At 46.1% G+C, this 24,039-nt stretch overlaps 1 protein-coding gene across 3 annotated transcripts in view; it reads left to right on the plus strand.

The window, feature by feature from the left end:
• Window positions 1–7,420: 7,420 nt before the first annotated feature.
• The window catches only part of LOC119389529 (high affinity nerve growth factor receptor), a 139,873-nt gene continuing 123,254 nt past the window's right edge, over window positions 7,421–24,039 (plus strand). For 2 of the 3 annotated variants that reach the window (XM_037656842.2, XM_037656841.2), the window contains exon 1: window positions 7,422–8,165. In XM_037656842.2, the coding sequence (XP_037512770.1) occupies window positions 7,852–8,165 (314 nt within the window). In that variant the 5' untranslated portion in view covers window positions 7,422–7,851. Of the gene's footprint in view, window positions 8,166–24,039 lie in introns of all 3 variants that reach the window. The other variant, XM_037656840.2, reaches the window with a different exon arrangement.

Consider the following 24,039-nt stretch of genomic DNA (forward strand, 5'->3'; position numbering starts at 1 on the left):
ACAGGACCACTAGTCGAAACGTTCGCTTCAGCGACACCTCGCGTTCAAGAAGCCTTCGTCTCCTCAAGTTTCCATCTTCCCCTGATCTTCTGCCTGATTAAGAGTTGACAAAGAATTTCCCACAGCAGACTCTGCACACTTGCAAATCACCTCGTAATCGCCGCACTCTAGATAAAACTGTCATTTTCGCAGAAACAAATCTTGCATAGACGCAAACACACGAAAAATATGTAACCATGTGTACCTGTTAATAATTAAAAATGTAAGCTATCATTTTTGTCTGATTTAGGATCTTTGGGATATTTTTGATTCCTCTAAGAATTGCACCAATGCGCGCGCAGCGATGTTTTGAAAATCCCATAGGCGCGAAATTTTTAAGGCAAAAGCCTTAGGTGCCTCAGCAAACACGGAAAGTTACTGTAGGCCTCGGCATCCACGCGAGTGATCCAAAACATCATCATGTGATGACGTCATCCCATGACGTCACCGCGTCGTCACAGATCACCAAAATTTGTGACAACATAGTGACATTGCATAACGTGACGTGAAATGATGACGTCCTTTTGCTTTCTTTTAATGAATGTCCCGCCACGGTGGTCTAGTCGGTACGGCACGGCGCTCGACTGCTGACCCGAAGGTCGCGGGATCGAATCCGGGCCGCGGCGGCTGCATTTTCGATGGAGGCGAAAATGTTTGAGGCCCGTGTACTTAGATTTAGGTGCACGCTAAAAAAGCCCAGGTGGTCGAAATTTCCGGAGCCCTCCACAACGGTGTCTCTCATAATCATATCATGGTTTCGGGATGTTAAACCACAGATATTATTATTATTATTGCTTTCTTTTAGTAGCGGAGGTGCCGGCCACCGTCACCTAGCCCTGTGTGCGGGGGACGGGGAGTAGGGGGCCTTTTTTATCTGGCGCGACAACAAAGTTGTTATCATCATCATCGTCGCTTCGTCAAAGGTTGGCCGATCCCGGAGGTACGTGAAGTGCACAAAGCTTACAATGCCTTACAGTGCAAAAATATGCTAGGTGCAGAAAGCTTTCGGGTGGGGGGGGGGGGATCAATACACTGATACGAAGAAGAAAATGAAGGCTTTCGTCTCCGAGTCACCTAAGGCGAATACAGAAGGGACCCTGTGCGTTTTTTGCTAATTATAGTGGCCGCCTTTCCAAACCATGTCGTTTTTCCAAGTTTCTTCTGGGCAGCGTCATAATTTTTCTTTCACTGTTGCTGGAAAGAGAACGTGTATGCCGAAGACGCCCGCTACTTTTGGCAGGGCTGTGGGGATAGGAAGAATATGGTTAACAAATAAGGACTGCATCAAAACCTTCCGGTTGAATAAAGGGCGCTTCGAGGTACCTGGCATCCATCCCGGACATGAAGATGGAGCAGTCACACGGCCAACCTGCTTCGCATCCTACGACATTGATTGAGCACTGTTTATAGCTCTCTTCCCGTAGGGCACAGACGGATCACTTGGAAACCATGGACGTGTTGTCTTGCGGCTGACTGGCCCAGATACTTCATTCAAGTTTCTCAACTCTTTTGCGGAGCCACGACATACTTTAGCCTTATTTACATTTTCTCCCTATTTTAGAGCCGCCTCGATGTCTCCGTGGTTACGCTGCTCGGCTGCTGGCCCGAGAGACCCGTGTTCGATCCCGGCCTCCGCAGTCGCATTTCGACGGAGGCGTAATGCTAGAGGCCAGAGTGCTGTGCAATTTCGGTGCACGTTGAAGAACCCCAAATGGTCGAAATTATCCTGAACCCTCGACTACGGCTTCTCCTATAGCATGAGTCACTTTGGGATCTTAAATTAAGTATCTAACCAGCTAGCTAGCTAACTAACTAATCTTATTTCAATCAAGTCAAGCTTATAAATAGTTCAGTTGAGTTACATGGTCAGCATATTACAGCAGGTGGTCCCAAAGTTTCCGAGAAATTGACAAGGGGACCTCCTATGGCTACATGAATGAAGTAATTACAAGAGAGAGAGAGAGAGAATTTACAGAAAGGCAGAGAGGTCGACCTGAGTAGTTTGCTCTGGCCTACACTGGGAAGGGGGGACAGAGGAACGAAAGAATGATGAATGACGATGGTAAGGTAGGGAGATGAGAAAATAGTTCCGTTACGATGGGGCAAATCCAAAGACGTGCATCCAGTCCAGTGGCTTGTAAGAAAGCAACAACTGCTTCTATAACCACAGTTGCGCTGCTGACGTCAGGCCTAGGACCTAACACAACCTCATCGGTTAATGGTCTCTATGATATTGCCCAATCGAGGAGATCAGTTTCTGACGTTAAATGCAGCAAAAGTATACGGACCTGTGAGCAATAATGAACAATCCTGATTAACAATAACAATAAGATCAACACACAACATAATGGTAATGCTCACTATTGAAAAAAATACCACATGAAAATAATCAAAAGCAACTGATAAAACAGGAATAACGAAAAGGAAGATTAATGAACAGTACAACATGACAAATGCAACTGGCTTCATTATTAGTGGTATAAGTTATACAAAAGCAAATGATAAATACGAAGACAGCACAGAAATATTGAGAGCAGTTAACAGTTAATTGCACTATTCAGATGAGTTGATTAATTCCTGAATAAAATATTTATTGGTGCGCAATACCCGCAGCACCATTAAGACATTACTGAAAAATGTGGGTGGGAAGAGGGGAGGGGGGGGGGGAGATGTAGAGGTCATGCGCTACAGAAGTTGAAGTCGTAGAGCAATTAGGTGTAAGGTACAACAATAATTTAGCCTTGAGCAGTGATCTTTTGCTCTAAAAAATATATCCCGACAATGCAGCTACACTAAAGAGCACTTACGCCAGTTAACGTCTTTATGGAATATAAACAAATATTAGATACATGTTAAGCATTCGTGGGGCCAATGTTACGTTTCCTTTTTTGCCATGAAGACAGCGTGAGAAATGAGTCACGAGTGATTTTGTTACGTGTTGCTCATCTGTTGGCTACGCAGATGTCGAGAGAGCTTATAAGCTGGTTTCCAGACTCTTAAGGCGACAGCCTTAGATGCCTCATCAAACTCGAAAATTGACCGTCGGCGTCGGCGGCGTTGGCATCAATACGAGTGACGCAAAAAATCATCACGACGTCCCAGATCGCCAAAACTTGTAACGCCATCATGACGTCACATGGCGTGACGTCACATGGTGGCGCCAACACATGGCATCGTCGCCTGGTCAAAGGTGGGCCAATCACGGAGGCAGTACAAAACTAGGTGATGTGCGTAAAGCTTGCAATGCCTCCGATCTTGAACGTAGCGCGAAACCACATTAGGCACTGAAAGCTTTCAGACGGAACGGGGGAGAATTCATACGCCGACTGAGAAGAAAAAGATGGCTTTTACCTTCGAGTCGTCTTACACAAACGAATAAGGGACCTTGTGAGTTTTGTTGCTTATAGAACTGTATCAGTCCATTTAGTGCCTTTCCACAAAAAGATACTGTCACCACGCGCCTTCATTCAAATTTCGTCACTTTCTTGTCATGCGTAGTTCCGGTCTGACGTCACAAAGTGGCCGCGTTCGTGTGCGCCGGGCGCGATCAGTTTCGATATCACCCTAAAAATTCGATTAAGAATAATCTCTAATTATGTGCAACTTTTTGTGATTTCTAAAAAATGGCGTATGCCACAAGTTGTCATGGACTACACAACTTTCTAATACAAACAACTGCCCTCATGTCAATAATTAAAATGATAATTAACGATTTTTTGTTATTAGTCGCAACAGTGTAATCTCAACTGGGGCAAAGTATTTCCGCCTCGACGTAGAGTTTGTTTGTGACAGGAGCTTTCTGTCATAGGAAAAAGAAATGATACCCTGTATACTATCCCGAAAAAGAAAAAAAAACTGAGCTGTTCATTAGAAGACCTGATTCAGCGAAAAGAAATCTGGGATTACTGCAATATTGTCCGGCACGCTAGCCCTGTGTCTGTGAATGTGGTCCTCTCTCTTCCCGCCTTCTTCTTTTGGGCCGTTCTGTTCTAATCTCCTTTTCGAAACAAATGCGGAAATCTGCTCATTATGTAAGAGCCGGATTCGCCTAAAACCTGTGCGCGTTGCGTAGCCGCGAGTTAAGTTACATCACAAATCGAGACTGGCGCGAGCGGGCTTCCGGCTTCAGCTATTTGCTCCGAGAAGAGCTTGCCTACAATAAATGAAACTAACGTTTTTATAAAGTTCTGCGTAAAACAATTCACTAACGAAGATTCAAATAATCGCGTCGTGACCCAAACAAGGTAGGTTGTCTTTTAAAAAATCAGGTCTAGTGTTTGAGCAAGTAACTAACTCATGTTCAGCACTTTTACGTTGAACGAAAAGCTTTAAAAACCTACGAAGAAACGTCTCATAATTTTATTGCCTCGCTGTTTGGGATAGAATGATTGTTCTACGCTCAAAGGCTGTGCTTAACGAATAACTAATTAGCTCTGCACAAAAGCTTTATTAAGCCTACGACAGATCCTACAATATTATGGCCAACATATTCCCTACAAAATGCGAGAGCTTAAAGCCCTCCAGTGATTTCTGGAAGCAAGCGACATCCCTAGCAAACATTACCTCGTAGTCAAGAGTTCGACGAAGGTTCGTCTGGCCAGGTATCATGATGAGGATGAAGATGCGGTCACTGTCCAAGACAAGGTGAAAACACAGAGACGTTTCGGGACCCGTACTGATTCCTTGATCAGGCCCAATCAAGGTGATCAAGGAACCCGTACGGGTCCCGAAACGTCTCTGTGTTTTCACCTTGTCTTGGTCAGTGACCGCATCTTCATCCTATGTAAACATTATCTTGATTCTATTATATATGTACTCTGTGCCTATTTTTTTATATCATCTTTGATCCTGTGCACAATTTCACTTGCCTTTCTGCCACGTTGTTTCGTGCTTTCTATTGCACCGTCTTTTGTGTAATTGTACTTAACTGTAATTAACTATGCGATGAAAAAAATATCACCAGCATGTGGGATGCTACCACTAACAAAACGCCGTTCACGACGTACTCGCATCTTGTTGCACTTTTTTTGAATGAGCTTGGCCCGAGTAAGCTGGGAAATGCTGTATATTAACTGCTGTATTTGGTCGTCAGTCCTCTTCCGCAGCCAAGATAACTTTTGGGCAATAGTTAACTGAAGAATTAAAGAAGGTCATTTATACAACATTGTAACGCTCCCCTTATAGAGCGCACACTCTAAAAATAAAAATAAAAGAGTACGTGTTACTTTTTACGGTGAGTCCTGGCTTGCCACGCATATGACTCTCTTTAAAGAGACACCTTAACTCCCTTTTGGGCCCCACGGCTCTCCGACGAGAGTATAATGACCTCCAAAGGGAGTTCACGTGTCTCTTTAAAGAGAGACATATACGTGGCAAGTCAGGACTATCTGTATTTGATGTCTTTGCCTTAACCCTTCGACACGCTATGTACACAGTTGTGTACACCACTTGTTTTTGCCTTTTGTAACGACTAGGGACAAAGAGAGCAAGATACATTGAGCTTTGGATGAATTGAACCTCCTGCATAGTGAATTTGTCTTCATTTAACTTCATTTTGCAGTGTACTGTTGTATATGGTCAGTTTGCTGAGGCACTACACTGTTCGATGAGTCGTTCGACGTGCCCCCTCCCGCAAGCCACGTCAAAAGTATAACTTTTTTTGCTCCAAATGCACATATCCGAAAACGAGAGAGAGAGAGAGAGAGAGAGAGAGAGAGAAAGCGAAGGAATGTAAGAAAGGTAGGGAGGTTAACTAGACTATGCGTCCAATTTGCTACCCTACACATGGGGAGGGGGATAAGGGAGTAAAAGAGAGAGAGAGAAAGGATAGACACATGTCACATCACACACACAGTGCCGAGTTTCACAGGCGGTCGCTCAATGAAGTTGCTTTCAAGTACCGCAGGAGGGCTCGTATGACTTTCTGGGCTGATGTGCTGCGCGACCAGGCTCCTAAGATCTTTCCTTCATTAAAGGGCCGATGATTGAGTCTATTCAAGGCACATTGGAGAGTCTGGCGATCTTCATCAAATTGGGGACAGCGTCACAAGAGATGCTCAAAAGTCTCTACACAGTTGCAGCTTTAGCACATGGATGAACCTGCCATGCCAATGCGATGGCTGAATGAGTTAGTAAACGCTACACCGATCCACAACCGACACAGCATGGTAGCGTCAAGTCGATAAATCTTGGATGGCATTTGTAGCTGGAGTAACGATTCAAGGTTCTGTGTGCGACGATAGGAGTTAAGCGGAGAATTCGCACTATACTTCTGGCGTAAGATTTCATTATATTAACGAAAAAACGGAGCATGAATGACTTCACAATAAATAAATATTTAATTACAATTGAATTAGAATTAATTACATAAACTAACGTATCATGATATTATTTTTCTTGCAATAGAATATCGAAAGCCTTGAAATGACGTTGTATCGATTTGACGCATTTGCAGACAGTTCTTCATAGGTGGCGCCTGAAAGGGTTAAAAAAGTTCCTCGTACGCCCCGGTATTCGATATCTATTGAACAACAACACAACATATCACGCACCTGTTAAGAGCGTCGTTGATAATTTCGACTGTCCTTTTTTTATCGTTACAAATCATGAAATTGCACCAGCTCATGCTGTTTTTGCTGTAATCTCCTACCAGAAGGGCCCCTGAATGTAAGAAGAATGTAGCCGCTCACTTCTGTCCCGTGCTTGTCGCCGGTGCAAGCACTACCTTTCTGGTTCGCGTATCGAAAAAAGGAACGAAACTACGATGTAGTTCATCATCTAGCAGGCGATATTTTTTCGGAACAAATCAACGACCAAGGTCGGCCGCGATGGCGAACGCTCGGACACAATAGCGAGCAAGAGAAACGACGCGGACACGTCGCTCTGTCGATGACCAGTCGCTCGTAAAACGTGTCAACGAAGACGTGCGTCCTATCTAGACAAGCACGCAGCACTCTACTCGGTACTGCTCCCTACGCGGGATAAATCTCCTTCCTATGAATGGCACGGGCAGATAGGCACGTCGCAGAAAAACGCGCCCCGAAAGACGTGCACGCGCCTCATCTTCTAGCCGCCGGCCGACCGTTGCACAGGCTGTCTCCATGGCAACGGCAGCGGGCCTTCCCTTTCGCTCCCGTCGCGAGCTCATCCGCTCTCGACATCTCTTGTCGACTCAGAGAAGCGCTAGTTGCGAACACGGGCGCGGGCGTCGCTACCTGACCGCTGCGTCGTCCCGTCCTCTTCCACCTCTCCGGCGCACCTCTCCCCTCTTCCGCACAGCCATCCCGTTGCAGGCAGCGCTTGGCGCGCGCGCGCGCTCTCATCAGAGTTGACGTCCCGTCGCACCGGCCTGTACCGGTGGGCGCGCATGCTGTTGCTGCCGCGGATGTGATTTGGCGCGACGAGGAGTCGCTGTCACCTCGCTCCAGAAAGAGGATCTAATCCCTGCGCGTGTCCCTCGCGTCGGCGTTCGATGGCGTTCGGCCGTCTCGACCACCCGATCATATGTGCCGACGCCGCCGGCTCGGGTCCACAAACGCGGGCTAGGTAAGCCCACGGCGCGGGCGCCTGTACGTCTTCGGGTCGTGCGAGAAGACGCCGCGGGAACCTGTTCGGGTCGTCTAGAGACGTGACACTCGAGCAACAACCGTCGTCATTTTGTGTTTCGCGCGGTGACAACAACGGACTCTGTGACGGCGACTGGGACATGACTTCCTCGGAGACGAAGGATAAATCACCTGCCGGTTAGGCACGCTGTCATCCGGAGGATACCTCGCTCGACGAGCGAACGGCGGCGCGCCGCCCTGGGACGCGATGCGGGCCGGCCTGCTCGCCGCCGTTGTGGTCGCCGCCGGTGTGCTGTGCTGTTGTTGTTCGGGCGGACGTGTGGCGGCAGTGCCTCGCTTCCAGGGCAGCGTGTCGTCAGCCTCTTCGCACGCAGGCGACGCTCAGGGCTCCGCGCAGCAAGCCAACGCCACCCGGCGCCTCCTGCCACCTGAGCAGTTCTGCCAGAGCCTGGGATGCTCCTGTCACCTGGAACCGAGGCTGGCCTGTCAGCTGGAGAGCGACCGCATCGCCGCCATCCCGCGACTACTGACGCAAGAGCGCGCCGACAAGATCACAGACATGTGAGTTCTTGCGCGATGTCTGGTTCTGCGTATCCTTTTCAGAACGATCTTTTTTTGTCATGTTCCTACTGTAATGTTATCGAATGACGTTTAGTTATTTGTTTCCCATTTACCTCCCGTCTTTCTATCTTCCAACTCCTATTGCTAGTCCCTTCTCCATAAGAGCAGGCAGGCGTTGTGCCCTGTGGCATTTGCCAGGTCTGCTCTCCTTATTTCCTCTTTGTCCTTCGTAGAAGTGTTGTGTGTATTGGGCGTCATATCAAATAATAATAATAATAATAATAATAATAATAATAATAATAATAATAATAATAATAATAATAATAATAATAATAATAATAATTTCAGAACGCGACGTCAGCTCTCCTTGGCGTATCTCCGTGGGTCGTACGTCACTTTGGATTTAAAGGCACAATACTTCTCTTTGTTTAAGAAGCTCCAATTAGCAGCACGGCTGCTTTACATATAGTGATACGTAGTGATTACACCGATCGTGACAGATTTTGAAAGGTTGACGTATTAAAAGGGCACGAAACATACGCTTAAGTGCGCTGCATAACGTGACCGCGACACTTAACGTTAACGTATATATTGGCAGCCTGTTACAGCTACCGCTTCGGTGGACTGTCGGCGTGGCCCGTTGCTTGGACATGTACTTACGGACTGTAGTTGAATACACGCAGACTATATCTTTTTCGTAATCACACATCCCCAGTTTATACTGCGGCATGGCGAAGCGCGATGCTCAACAGGCTCCGTGCGATGACACGTGTTGCTTCTTGACTTTGTACCGGCGCCGCTCGAACCGCCTTTAGGAGTGTCCGCCTTCGTCGGGCTGTTATAGATAGAACATTTTCGCCGTGCTTTTTTTTTATTTCTGCCATGGTTAGATGCTACGCTACGGACGTAATCACAAATAATCGCGATACAGAACCTCATTTACACGACAGTGCAGCAAAAAAGTAATTGCGTCACCTTAATATGAGACCATTTCAAAAAAGTTCGTCTTGTCAGCACCGCTGGGAACGTGAAAACAGGGGACTCAATTCATCATCGACACCTGGTTCGATGATGATACCGCGATGAAGTGGTGGAATGGTGGCACCTAGTGGTTCTAGGTACCACCAGCGATACGCACACACTATCGCCGGTGTGCCGAGAACTCAGTACATTCAAGAAATCAAAGGGTATATGTAAACTGCACGATCACCTTTATCACAGGGTCTTCAAGCCGATGTAAGCGCAGCCTACCAAAAGCACTACGATAACGCAGCAAGGTCCTGAAGACACTTAATAAAATAATTAGTGGGCTTATATCAGCGAGTTATTGCTATATTGATGTCGAAATTCCAAGAGTCAAGCGTCCAAAGACCATTTCCCACAGTCTTACCAGCACAACGCACGCGTTAGAATGCGCCAGAGACTGGCTACAGAGTGCTGGAGCACTGACGCGTGATTCTCCTTGCATGCCTCCGCGCAGTCGCTGCATGGTGGCTCACCAGAACAGCAGAACAGAACCGCTGAGACTCTCCGCAAGCATTTTTAAAATAATTGTTGGGGTTTTCCCAAAACCGCGATATAATTATGAGGGACGCCGTAGTGGAGGGCTCCAGAAATTTCAACCACCTGGGGTGCTTGTGCATCAACGTAAACGGGCCTCTAGCATTCCACCTCGATCGAAATGTGGCCGCCGAGGCCGTAATTCAATCCTGCGACCTTCGTGTCAGCAGTCGAGCGCCATAACCATTAGACCGCCGCGGAGGGTCCCCACAGGCATTGCTCACTGGTCGCTGTTCTTTTGGCTTTATAGGTCAATTGTACGTATAAAGGAAGGTATCAACTGACCAGTGCGTTGCAGGGACGGGTAGTGAGCGCTACTACGACGTTATTACCTTCTGAAAGCATACACTTAACGGCCAATGCGAGTCGCTCCAGCCACCTCAAACCGGCTTCGGCATGCGTCACTGATAGCTCGGTGGGGGTCGAGACAGTGTGGCAGGTACAGTGCAACGCGAAAAACAAAGGACAGCATGGCATGCAGCAGATACAGAGTCTCGCATATTTATCAGTGGTCTCGGAAAAGCATGCAAACGAAACAAAACGGGACACATTCCGTTCCCAACTTCCAGTCCGGCATTGGAGCGTCCTTACAAGGTCCATCGCAGTACGACGCACACATCCAAGTCGAAATCGAGCTTGGTTCCACGTTGGTACAATGTAAAAGCCACGAGACGTAAGAACGTGTAGCTTTGAGCGTTCTTAGCATTCGTTCCGAAAACACGTATAAAGCCGACCGAAAAATATGACGATGCGAAAATTCGTATTACGAAAATGCACCTCGTTTGGCTGCGTTTCATAGTGCGCTATCTGGTTGAAATGATGCACTACACTTGTGTGGACATTTCAGAAATCACGTAAACGAACCAACAAGCCTAATGAAAGGCAAAATAAAGCCAAAAATTAGTTTCTTCATAGTTACAATTCTTCAACATTAAAGTCCATCCAATTATTAAATTCAAATAAACACTCCCTACGCATTCCATCACGCCATCTTGAGAAGTCTCAAGTGCACGCAAAGAATAAAACAAACAAAAAAGCCTGAAAGTTTCAAACGTTTCCTAACCTGGCATGCAGAACAGTCGACAACCACAAATCCTTTATAGTGAAACTGCGTAAACACAGCCATTGACTGAAGTTCGCAATGAAACATTGATCGAGCGAGCTTAATAATTTCCGTGGGCGTTTTTCTGCCTGTATTGCCCAGACAATAAGCGCTATATTTGTTGCTGAGAATTCAATTCTCGTTCTATAGCGTCGCACATGGGTTAGCGTAGCAGGAATTCCTCCGGAATGTTCCCTTGTTTCGTTGGCGATCCGGGCATTCCACGAGGATATTGCCTGGCGGAAAAACATGTTGTTTTGAGCCTCTGATTCACGTTGCGTTGGTGCGGATGTGAGCACTCTACACTCTGTCTTGATGTTGAAGGTCGTATAGCAAAATGTTCACAACACCGTTGAGTCTCTACTTCGTTCCTGTGCGTAACGTTAGCCAAAATTAGTCACATTCTTTGTACGCGTATTTCACGCTCCTGTCAGACCTGGTTACATTAAGATTTCTTGTTTACAATGCATGTTCGCGGATTGTACTTGTTTGACTTTCTTCAGGATGTCATTCTCTTGTTGTATAGCGAACAAAATAATACTAAAAATACATTCTTGGGATATTTGTTGCATGTTTTCTGGACAAAATTATGGCGAAAAAAATACTAAGCCGACAGAACCGGTGTGAGTAGTCGTACACTTCTAAAACTTTGAACATGAAGACGCACTGCAGATCGGTGCACCTAGCACATACCTTTGCCCATGCTCTTCAATGTTGTCTCTGCGCGAACATGCTGTATATATTGCTTTTTTAATCGGAACAATTTACTTGGAAGTGTTTCTTTGACTGTTTGACATACCGGTTTTGTCGGCTTTATTGCTTTTTACCTGCGACCCAATTGCGGTAAAAATAATACTTCTCCGCAACTATATAACTTCTATGAGAACTAGGGTACAAAAACTTTCTTCAGCACACTTATTTGGTGGACATTTAATGATAGCTTCGCTATTTTCTAAGACTATTTTCTGAATAATGTTTATTTTTTTTTTTCACTGAAAACCCGCTTTAAGGGAGCTTTCCTGAAGTAGAAGGCTAGTGTTTGCGACCAGGTTCTCCGGAAAGAAGTGGAGCATAAGTGAAGTCCCCTTGTATTCGTATATGCTTTACTATATGTGTTTCTTTTTCTTTTTTTCTTTTTTTGCTCTTTGCGTCAGTGTTCCCCTTGTTTTCAAACATGCAATGTGGCTGAAAACCTGTGCTGATGAATCCGACTTGAGCGCATTGCAGCAGAACTGCGCTGAAGCAGCACAACCAACACCTGTTGTTGGCACAAGCCGCGAACAGAGCTCGACATGATCGCGCGTTTACACAGACGGAAGCGTTTACGCTGGACATCTGAGCGTGCGAAGTCCGCCTCCAATTTCAAATCGCTCGACTGCACACTATATACAACTGGAGCCCCATATACTGACCGGACCTGGCCGGACAAATATCGACCTTGCCGGGAACTTACAGACGTATAGGTAGGTTCACCTAGTCGACCGAACGTATGGTAATCCTGATTATCCCTTGTTTAAATGAAACAGCTAATCCGCAAAGCCAACTCCAGACTCGAAGACGACTTGTGATTAGCAAAGGTAACTGCAAAACCACACGAGGCACAGAAAGGGGCCACACGAAGCGGTACTGACAGCTGTCAACTGGAGAGAGCGATTGTAGAGGCAGTGGCTATGCGATGCTTGAAGGATGGTGACGGCGTTAGTTCGCCGTCAGTCTCAGTTATCCAGGATGAACTTATGTTCCTTTCCACGTGATTCCAAGTGCTCCGCTGCTTTGTTGTCGTCATGCGTTTATCTAACACCTGTTGCGCACTCTTGTTGAAGTTTGTCCTGTGTTTTTTTATTGTATCATTGTGTTGTTGTTTTGCGGTGCACACGTGTTTTTGATCTGCATAAGCTTGGCGTTGTTTCATTAAACGAACAGTTGTCAGTACCGCTTCGTGTTGTCCCTTTTTGTGTCCCATGTGGTTTTGCCGTTACCTTGCTAATCATGAATCACCAAGTGGCCTACACCCACACTCTTCTAAAGAGGCGGTTTGGTTTAGCCCGCTTCTGCCGTGCTGACATAAAAAGGCACTTATGACGAGCAAAACGGGAAGAAAACCCTCGAAAGGCGAAAAAAACTGCATGCTCAGCAAAAATTGTTTCAGGGGCAATTTGAACACTCATTAGCAAATGAGACTGAGATAAGGTTAAGGTCATGCGAAACATGCTCCTTTATTGCGAGGCGCTAGCGCGAACGGGAATACCTCGAGGTTCGCTGCACTCAGAATGCCATCACTGCGGAACCACCGGAACGGATCGGAAGTCAGCGTTCGAGGTAAACACTTAGGCGTGCTTGTCCACTCTCTCCAGAGAGCGGTGTAATGGGCGCTTCAAACCAACGAGGGAGGCGCCGCCGGTGAACGTGTTTCCGCGCAGTCAGCGTTCCATCTAGCTAGCCGCGCTGAAAAACGCTCTGCGTGCCTTCCAACGCTGAGTGCGCCAAGAGTGCTTGTACTAACCCCCCCTCCCCCTTCCATTCCCTGCTGCTTTTATTTCCCTCCTTTCTTTTCTCTTCGCCTACTCGTCCGAGGGTCCCAGCAGGCCGTAAACCGCTATCTGCGGCTACAGCACGTGCCGCACAAGAACAGCATCCGACGCTGCTTTGTTAAGCGTTCTTTCCTTTCACCTTCGTGTTTTCGACTTTTTAGCTGTCAGTATAAAGTTTAACTTATCCGCAAGCGTAGCCGAACTAAAGAGATACGGCGAGTGATTTTCAGTAATCGCTACACTGTGTTCGTCACGTGTTTCGGTCCGAGGCCTCCGGAATCCCATCGCCCTCCCCGTCTTCTTACAACCGTTCTGTTTTGTTATCTCCTTTGTGGCATTTGAGATAAAACGAATGCTTTTTGGTCTTGCGGCAGTGACGTCTGCCGTGTTGTAATGCGTGATGGCATCAACCGTCGCTAGAAGTTGCAGCGAGCGCCCCCAATTTGCTGGTTCTCTCTTAACTTCTTAATTGAGTCTGCAGTCATGTCATCGTTTTGCATTACCATCTTTCGTCATGTTCGATCGCGCGGTGTTTGGTATTTATGCGTTGTTTTCGTTCTCACGAGGTGGGACGTAGTTACAAGGAACTTAAACTTGTCATCAGTGCGCGTACGTCGTCTAGTATATCTTCTGACCTAGCTCGTAGCTTGTCAGCCTCATAAAACGTGACCAAACGAAAACTTCTGAATCAATATCAGGGCGCACTCAGCGAAGACAGGACAAAAAAAAATCACAAAGTTAGCACCTAATATTGGCGTCGTTAGAATACAAATATCGATTGACGAATGCGATGTTTTTTTTTTTACGCTAAGTTCTTGACAGGTTATACCAGAGATAACACTGTTTCTCGCAACACCACTTATTCCGCCAATCTCATATAGGTTACGTAATTAACCTTTTCAGACGCCACCCATGAAGAACTGTCTTTAAATGCCTAAAATTTACATATTATCTCAAGGAACTGGATATTCTATTGCAACAAAAATCATATCATAATACTTTGATTTATGCGTTTTATAGGAATTAATGTTAATTAAATTGCAATTAAATATCTATTTATGCTGAAGTCATTTATGCTCAGTTTTTCCATAAATAGAATCAAAACTAAGGCCAAAAACATAGCGCAAGTTTGTTTTCGGTTATGTTCATTACGAGCAAAGAAAAACTGTACTGTTGGCGTGGCTCGCGGAAAGCGGCACGTTGATCGACTCGTCGAACATGATGGTGGCCTCAGCAAAGTGAGCATATGCAACAGTGCACTGCAAAATGAAGTTGAATGAAGACAGATCTATTAGGCAGGAGGTTCAATTCATCCAAGTGACAGTGTATCATGCTCCTTTTTAGTCCCTAGTCGACACAACTAGCAAAAAGAACTGGTGTCCACAATTCTGTACAAAGCGTCTCAAAGGGTTAAAAAGCGTTTATTTGACATTCTTTATACAGTTCTTTAAAGTTTAATCAAAATGAGCGGCTAGTTTACATATTTTGTCCATCGCCCTTTGCTCATTTCAACCCCTCATTGATCTATTGCATTATTTTCTACTTTGCTAGAGTATAGCGCCGTAAGGATGTGCTTTGACCTTTTCTATTACTTCCGCACACACACGGGCTCCATCTTTGCAGATGAAGATACGGTGAGCTATGAGAACTTAGCCATTGAAAGGCTGTCACTGTTGCGTAGTTCGTGTTCTAAATCTATTACTTCCAACCGCAGCGGAGAGATCAATAGGCGCAGTGGTAAGGCAGGAAGGATATTAATCGATTGTGGCCATCCCTACCACGATATTGAGTCACAGGAGAACGATTCGATTGAGCAAACACTCCCATGTCGGCTCTGAGCGCTAAATCTGAAACGCTGTGGAAAAAGAAATATGCCGTCTTTCCCGGAGAGCCTTCTCTCCATTGACATCGGCCGGCTATACGTTATTGATTTCTTTCCAGGCTGATCGTCATTCCCGAAAAAACGGTGCAGCTACATAACAGAATTTCTGCTCTCTACATCAAACTGGACTCTTTCTATTCGAACATTTCTCTTTCCGATTCGATGGTGCTTTTAAGCGAAGCTTCTATGTGTTACAGATTTAGGCGGCGACGGCGGCATAGTTTGCGAAAAACCCCGCCCCGGCGAGTGTGTGCAAGTGAGAACCGCCAGAACTGTGCCGCTTTACAGCACACTATGTTCTTGGTTGATACCATCTAAGGCATTTTGAGGACTGCCGGAATATCTATGTGCCAAGGGGTAAGCTGAGGCCCCGCACCGCATTATGCGCAGAGAACACAGAATGCCAAGTGATGCTGTCTTTGATATCAGCAATCCAGAGTTCAATTTTCTACTGCAGCAACTCTCCATCCGAGCACCATAAGGACAGCTCACCGTGTGACACTCCAAAGCCTCTTTCATCACATGAAATACATAACGATGACGGTGTATGGGTTTCGCACGAATGGGTTTAAAAGTAGCTCACCCGTCTTGACAGATATGGCTAAATTTGATCGATTGGGGTCAAGTGGGTTGAAGCCGTATGACGCAACAACCGGAGCTTATGAAAACTTCTTAGGCGCATCGGCAGAAAGTGTAACGCAAGCTGGAAAAGATCAATTTATGCGTTCTACTTGTCTTCGACACAGCAAAACAAGCTATACCAAAAAAGCTACAAAATCTGTCTCTTCAAGTTATCTTTGCACTAGTAATAAAAATAGTTGTTGGGGTTTTACGTCCGAAAACCACGGTATGATTAAGAGGGACGCCGTAGTGGAGGAATCCGGAAATTTTGACCATCTGGTGTTCTTCAACGTGCACATATATCTAGGAGCACGGGCCTCTAGCATTTCGCCTCCATCAAAATGCGGCCACTGCGGCCGGGATTCAATCCTGCGACCTTCGGCTCAGCAGTCGAACACCAAAACCACAAGATTACTGTGGAGAGTAGGTTATCTTTGCACCTCTAGGGCCGTCGTAGACACCTCCTTTCCGAGGTGCACATAATACACGCTTGTCATCTGGATGAGTTGTGTGCAGAAGTTAGATTGTACTAGAAGATTCATTTCTCGTGCTGCCGTCTATTGATTGCGGGAAGAAGCCATCGCCAAGGTTCAATGGTGTTGGCAGGCGGGTACTTTTGCATCCCCTGCCGGCGCCATAGTTCTGCAGGCCGCTCCTTCATGGAGCTTACGCTATGACTACTGCGCGTTCTGCACAGTCCAGGCGTTTTAGAGCGCAGCTCTTAGGCCCCCGTTCCTGCGTTGAGCGGCGTCGCCATCGTCGTCGCCGTTGCCGTCGATGGCGTAACCGATAGACATGAAAACTTAAGATTGAACGGGATTTGAACCCGGGCCCTCTGCGTGGCAGTCGAGAATTCGACCACAGAGCCCCGCTGGTACTTGAAACTCATTTGCAAAAAGACCCTATACAGGCGTCATGTCAGGCAAGGAATCTGCGTTAACATATGTATATAGCGTGGCAAAGAGTAAAATAACAACCAGTCATCACACAATGCTGATTGCGCAATGAGTGAGTGGTTTAATGCTTCCCATCAACTCCAAAAGTGCTCAGCCATAATTCTTCATCGTCATCAGCCACATGCAGCATCAACAAAGTACACATAATACCTTGCAGATATGTAGCGGGTATCTCTCTTATCCGCAGAAAGGCGAATAATGGCGTAGTGGGTGCTGTCCTACTTCACAAAAAATTATGATTTACGGTGTAGTCGATACCTTGCGGAAAGAAGTCAAAAGTTCGAGCACAGTTGGATTTGCCCCAACACGAAGCTGCGCTCAGCATTCGCATTAGGCAGTATCGTAATCGTCGGTGTTTTCTTTTTTTTTTTTGCTTGCTCATGGTGCCGAAATTTTTATCCTGCACCTTTTCTCGTATTAGGCCAAGGAGCCACGCTTCACGAGTACAATTTGCCAATTCCTACCCCTTCCTTGTAATAACGGTTAGAAGTTTTGAAAGAAAACATTGTGGGCTCAAATATAGGCGATTTCACATATTTGCGAATGATCTTGCCATGCACAAAGAACAGTGCTGTATGCCACATTGGACAAGCTTGACGACAATCCGACAATCTTCGTACGAAAAACTGCCTCCATGAACCCTCGCTTTCAGTTACGTTTTAAAGTTACGTTAACTTAGCTTGCGTTAAAAGCAGTGGCAAATGTATTACTTTTTTCACATTGGGACTGCAGCCGTTGTCAGTTGTCTTCGTTTCACCTCTGCCGACAGACTTTTTCTAATTTTTTCTCATTAACTTTTTGCATACCCATACCTCCTCCCTCTAGGGCAGAGTAGCTAACTAAACAGTAACAACACTACACCGGACCATTTGTCCGCCGTCTCCTATTACTTTTTTTCTGCAGTTAAAGTAAGTAAAGGCATCTCTGCACTCAGGGAAAGAAGCTTAGAGAGACTATATAGTTAACGAACGCGAGGGAACGGATCCCGAAAGCGATTTCACTAGAAGCAAGGGAACGCATTCACCCTGTTAACAGTGCGACCGTACAAAAATGAACCGGTATGGCTACTCTAATTGCACCTTACTCATTACCCTTGGAAAAAAATAAATTATCTCCACGCGGGAAAGAAGCCTGGTACTACTGGTTAACAGTGGAATTACCTCCTCCGTCTGGCTCTGAGCTTTACGTAAGGTTGCTATAGAAACAAGGTAATCATAGAGACAAGTCAGGGCAACGGGCCGTAAAAGCGAGTCGTTGCAATACCCAAGCGAGGAGCAGCTATCGCTGCTAACAGTGGCAGCGATGCGCTGCTTTGGTGGTCCTTTATAATTCTTTTTCTTTGCTTTCACTGGGGAACAGTAAGACTTTCGCATGTCTGACTTTCTGCCCCCTTCCCCCGACCTAGTTTACTTAGTCTCCCTACTAGGCACGGTAAGATTGACCCAAGATCAAGGCCGAAATGGGCTACTAGATGTTTAACCTGAAGGGTAGCTCACATAGGGGCATCTGTTTTTGAGAGCGCTCGGTTCTTTCTTTCTTTCTTTCTTTCTTTCTTTCTTTCTTTCTTTCTTTCTTTCTTTCTTTCTTTCTTTCTTTCTTTCTTTCTTTCTTTCTTTCTTTCTTTCTTTCTTTCTTTCTTTCTTTCTTTCTTTCTTTCTTTCTTTCTTTCTTTCTTTCTTTCTTTCTTTCTTTCAGTATGGTTTCCCGTTCGTATTTGATTACATGGAGCATCAAGAGAACAAGGACCGTGCTCTCCTCCTACCTCTGATCAAGTTTGTCTCGTGCGTCTTACTGGAAGCTTTTACGAACGTCGCCTTGGTTAATTAGACATAGGAATGGTAAGTCTGCTCTGCACCAATTGAGGGGCAATGATTGAGTGATGGGCACATTGCGCAATCATTGCCGTATCGGTGCTCTTGGAAAGAACTCCTCACGAGCCGATCATGTTAGTGTATTTGCCATCGTAAAACTCGGATGACTGAAGCTGTTTGGCGCTGATGTCGTACCGAGGCCCGCATCGCTTAATCGAGTAAGCGGCAAATCACGTCTTGCGAAGCTCACTGCATTTGCGCCCGTAAAAAACTGAACGTAGCGTCGCTGGTTGGTCACCGGCTGTTAAACTTCTGGTTGCGCAAACCGCTCTCAGATATCGGAGATCAAGGGCCAGAAGTATACGTTCTGGTATTGGATAGCCGAACGAACGAATGGACGAACGAAGGAATGAATGAGCTGGGTGTGCAGAGAGCTTTGAGTCTCGATATACCGGACCTGTAGTAGGAGTTCACATATTGAATGAATGAATGAATGAATGAATGAATGAATGAATGAATGAATGAATGAATGAATGAATGAATGAATGAATGAATGAATGAATTATCGTTTGTGATGCAGTGCGGCTTCAATCCAGCTTTTCTGCTACTGGTTAATTTAATCTGCAGAAGCAGATAGATTCGCCACATGGCGTTCTCCCTCGCTCTGCGCACAGCTCTTTACGAGCAGCATGCATTACTTTTTCCTAACGCATTCTTAAGCCGATAAGTGTATATAATTTAGATTACATAACCCCGCCGATTAGATTTAAGTGATTGAAAGCACTATTCCAGAGTCCTTACATAAAGACATGAGTGCTTGCTCTCCCATGAGACTTCGTTAGCCAGGAATAGGCTGTCCTTCGTGAGACACTGCACAGCTTGCCAGACATATCGCTGACTCCACCTATCGTTATTTATCTTGTTACCTTCTATTTGTTGTCTACTGTAGCCTATTGCCGCCCCTTTTACTAAAAAAAGTCTCTGTCTTTTTTTGCGCATAATACTGAACTTACCAATCCCGTTCTAGCTTATAGGAGCTCAGTTTTTTTTTTGTCGACTTACCGCTTGACATCTTCCTCGTAAGTTATATAGGCAGTTTATCTTTCCGTCAAATTATTGTTAATCGAATTTTCCGTAGAAGTGCTCCTTGCTGGGCCAGTCGGTTCAAAGTGGTACTCGAGAAAAAGCTCACGTATCATTAAATTCTCGCCTATACCCCCGTTACGGCATTCAACCCTGTGATAGTGTGCATGTGCCAGCAGTGACTGCGTGCATGTGGTCTGTTTCTCTCTTTCTCTCTCTGCCTTATCTTTGTAGCCACTTACCTTAGCCCCAGTGCAGGGTAGCAAACAGGGTATTTGGTATGCATGGTTAACCCCCTGCATTCGCATTCTTTCATCTCTCTTTCTCCAGCTTTAAGAACGACCACCTTGACGGTTGAACGGTGCTGCACAAGGGCGTGTAAGAAACTAGTTCACACAATGTAAGAAACAGTTCACTTCCAGCTGGCAAAAGAGGGTTCCATACTCGCAGTCATGACTACGAGTGGCGCTGGCTAAGACTCCCAGGATTTCACCAACAGAAATATATATCCAATAAAGTGGACGGGAAAGCGACCACCGCTGTAGCTCGATCGGTAGAGCATCGGACGCGCTATCCGAATGTTGTAGGTTTTCGGTCCCTACCTGCAGAAAAATGATTTTTCATCCACTTTCATTCACTTCCATATATGTTATAATTAGTATAGTACAGTTAAAAACTACAATGTCCCCTATGTTTTCCTTGGCTTTATTGTATGTAGGTTTAATTGTGTTGTGTCTAACAAAGAAACGTGCCCTTGATAGATTCCCCCTTAACTTCACATCATATATGTGTTTCTATGTAATCACTCGCCTCATAAGGATGGTATACTGTTTATTGCTTCCCGGGCCGAGCGGTCATGCTCTGCAGTCGCGGAGCCGGGGTGGGCGACCGACGTGGACGCTGCAGAAGCGGGTCCTTAGCGATAGCGGCCTTATCAGCCCTGCCGAGAACAAAAGGCGCAGCAGCAGCGGCAGCTGCGCTGCCGCCCGACAACAGCCCCAGCTCGCGACAACACGGCTGGCCACATGGACCGGCCTCTGCCGCCGCCGAAGCCAAGGGCGCCCCGTGGCGCAGTCGACGTCGTTAACCAGCTCCACACTGTTTGGAGCAGTGCGCACCGGCTGTCGGTCGCATCTCGTGCGGTTAGACGTCAGGGCAGCTTTACTTATACGCACGTGAACGTTTAGCGTATGCATCTGGGAGGAAGGCGACCAACAGGTGTGAGGGCTTATTAAGGCGAGGGCCTAAGATGTATCATCAAACGCGAAAGTTGACCGTCGTCGTCAACAAGACTTTTGCAATAAACCATCCCGTGATGACGTAACCATATGACGTCACCCTGACGTCATAAGTCGCCAAAAGTTTGCGACGTCACTACGACGTCACCGTTAGATGTGATGCCGTCATCACGAGACATTGTCGCTTGGTAAAAGGCGGGCCGGAGTCAGTGCAAAATTAGGCCAGGTGCAGAAATCTTGCACTGCCTCCGATCCTGCAGAGAGAGAGAAAGCAACAAGAAGAAAGGCAGGGTGGTTAACCATATAAAAGTCCGGTTTACTACCCTACAAGAGGGTAAGGAAATGGGGAATAGAAACAAAGAAGAAAAAGAAGCACTGCACGTGCACAGGAATACAATTCCTGGATCCCAGAGGCAGTGCAAGACCACGGTAGGGGCAGAAAGCCTTCGGAGGGGGACGGGGGAGGATCAGTACTTCGATTGAGAAGAAAAAGAAGACGGCTTTCGCCTTCGAGTCGTCTTAGGCGAATGAATAAAGGACCTTTGTGGGTATTTCGCACCTGCGATACTCGGAGATAACGCGACCGAGTTGGCCGTGATGCGACCAGTTCTTGAATGAACGCGTTCGGTCGAAAAGCGAATCTTTTGGGATAAATCGCTCGCTGCTTCGATTTCTCAGTAGTGCGACTGCAGGCGCAAATACTGTGAACCGATCAGATGTGCCAGAACGAGAAGTATGCATATTTTACAAAGCGATGGTGGGGGCGAGCAGACGTGAACGGTACGGTGTTTCTGTGTGCGAAGCAATAACAATTTGGGTGTTTTACGTGCCAAAACCACGATACGATTCTGAGGCACGCCTGAGGCACCGTTTCGCCTCCACCGAAATACGACCGCTGAGGATGGGATCGAACCCGCGACTTTCGGGTCAGCAGCCGAGCACCGTAGCCACTATACCACCGTGGGGACTCTACTCTTCTTTCAATCTCCCCCATCCCTTCCCCCTGTACAGGGTAGCATACCGGTTATGCCAAACTGGTTAACATCCCTGTCTTTCCTCTCTCCCGTTTTCCTTCCTTCCTGCGAAATAAAACGAATCCACGTTAGAAAACGTGGATGGTGATCAGACAAGAACATAAAAGAGCCCTGCGTTGTCTTTCATTGCATACCCGAGTTTCAAGAGGATCCCATTGCGATGCTGTCAAATTGCAGCTGTTGTGAACGGAATGCATCCGACTAGCAGAACAAAACAAACAAGCAATGTGTTGCACGATTCGCACAGTGCGTAAGCGGAATTTCGCACGAAATCCCCTTCGACGTTGTCTGTCTGAGCGCCAGATCAGGTTACGAAACGCGGACATATTTAGTGCGTAGATATCCTTGGGGCTGTTACAAAGTATAGAGGGGTAACAAGGATCTGAAAGCACGTATACACTTCGCGTGCTGCTTTGGTGCCTAAAAGTAAATCATACCGCTTTCTCCTGTGGGTGAGCGTGTACAAAGCAATTTAGCACTGAAGTTCCTATAAGGATTAACTTGCAATATGCTGCGTACTAATACTATTCACGCTGTTGCACCTCGGCATTTGAAAACGCTCTAACAGAGAAGGCGTGACGCAAACAAGAGACTGCAGTACAAGCCTGAGTCACTGGTGTGCGCGTATATATAAGCATGCAAAATTGAAAAATTGAAAAGCCAGGGGAGAGGCGGGGGGGGGGGGTCACCTGCATTTTGCATGCTCATATATACACGCACAGATACAAGCACATGCATGAACATACATAAAGGATGCTAAACCACTCCCCCCCTCTCCCGAAAATAATTTCTAGCTACGCAACTGGCCCGAATGTTCTAAGGGTACAAATATCTAGCTGTGTACTTACTGCTGTAATATCTACATAATAATCTACAACTGCTGTTGATTAGATTTGTCCTAATTCTGCCATATATTTTGCATAGTTCCTGTTTGCAAAGATGTTTTGCCAACGTAGAAGGCTGTCGCAGTTTTATATTTTGGGGGACCATCACTCGTAGCCGGAACATTCCTTCGGGTAGGTTAATTTCAATGTGCTCTGTTTCTCGCGCCTCTTGCTTTCTATATACTTACCTCCAGTGGAAAAACCTAACCAAGCGGCCGCATGCTCGTCTGGTTGATCAAACCTCATTTCCTATCCTTGCCTTCATTCTCTTCATCTTGAATTCACTCAAGCCCGACGTCACTCGAAGGACTCTTTTTCGTGCCTAAAGCATGAGCAAATGAGTTCAGTTTTTTGCAAGTGCATAAGAAGACTCTTAAGCCTGAACTTTAATCTAGGATAACGCAATCAGTCCAAACCACTTGAAAAAAAAAAACTCTATAGGAGCTCGCTAAATGAAGTTGCCAAATATGTGAGATTTATTGACACGACATATTGACACGTGGTTGTGATGTTGAATAACGCAGCAGCCAAACCGGTAAAGACTCAACTCACTAGCGGGCGAAATTTTGTTCAGCAAAACAACGCGCTCACAAAACAACGTGCTTACAACAATGTGCTAGCCTGTTTAACGCAGTCTGCTGTTTATGAATTAATCACGGTGCATTCCAGATAATTTCTGGCGCCTGCGCACCTTCTGGAATGTACTCCATTATTTGTGTCGCGCATTCAGCCAGATTAGGATAATCTAAAACATTCGAGAAGGTCCGGATACATTCATTCGCGGCTAGCGCCGAGCGATAACACGTGTAACAGTTTTAGCCGGTGAAAACCGGTCACAATGAAAAAGAACAAGAACGCTCAGCAATAGAGCAATCTTATGCAGATAGCGCTTTAGTTCGTTGTAGGGTAGTTATGTAGTGCTGTTGAGTGTTTACACAGATGAGATCATTTTTTTTTTTTCGTGCAATCAGGAGCGTTGCTGTCAAGCTAAGCAGGAGCGCTCGTACTCGTAGATAGCCTGCAAACTAGCATGCGCGTGAGAACACGCATGAACTTTAAAGGGCTAGTAAACAACACCGCTGTCCAAAATTTGTCATGAAGAGATAACTGCGCACTTGTCATATGTGAACATGCTGCCGCAAGAATTTCGCGAATAAATGCATTAATAGAAG

The sequence above is a fragment of the Rhipicephalus sanguineus genome, chromosome 4 (assembly GCF_013339695.2).
Source record: "Rhipicephalus sanguineus isolate Rsan-2018 chromosome 4, BIME_Rsan_1.4, whole genome shotgun sequence".
Classification (NCBI taxonomy): domain Eukaryota; kingdom Metazoa; phylum Arthropoda; class Arachnida; order Ixodida; family Ixodidae; genus Rhipicephalus; species Rhipicephalus sanguineus.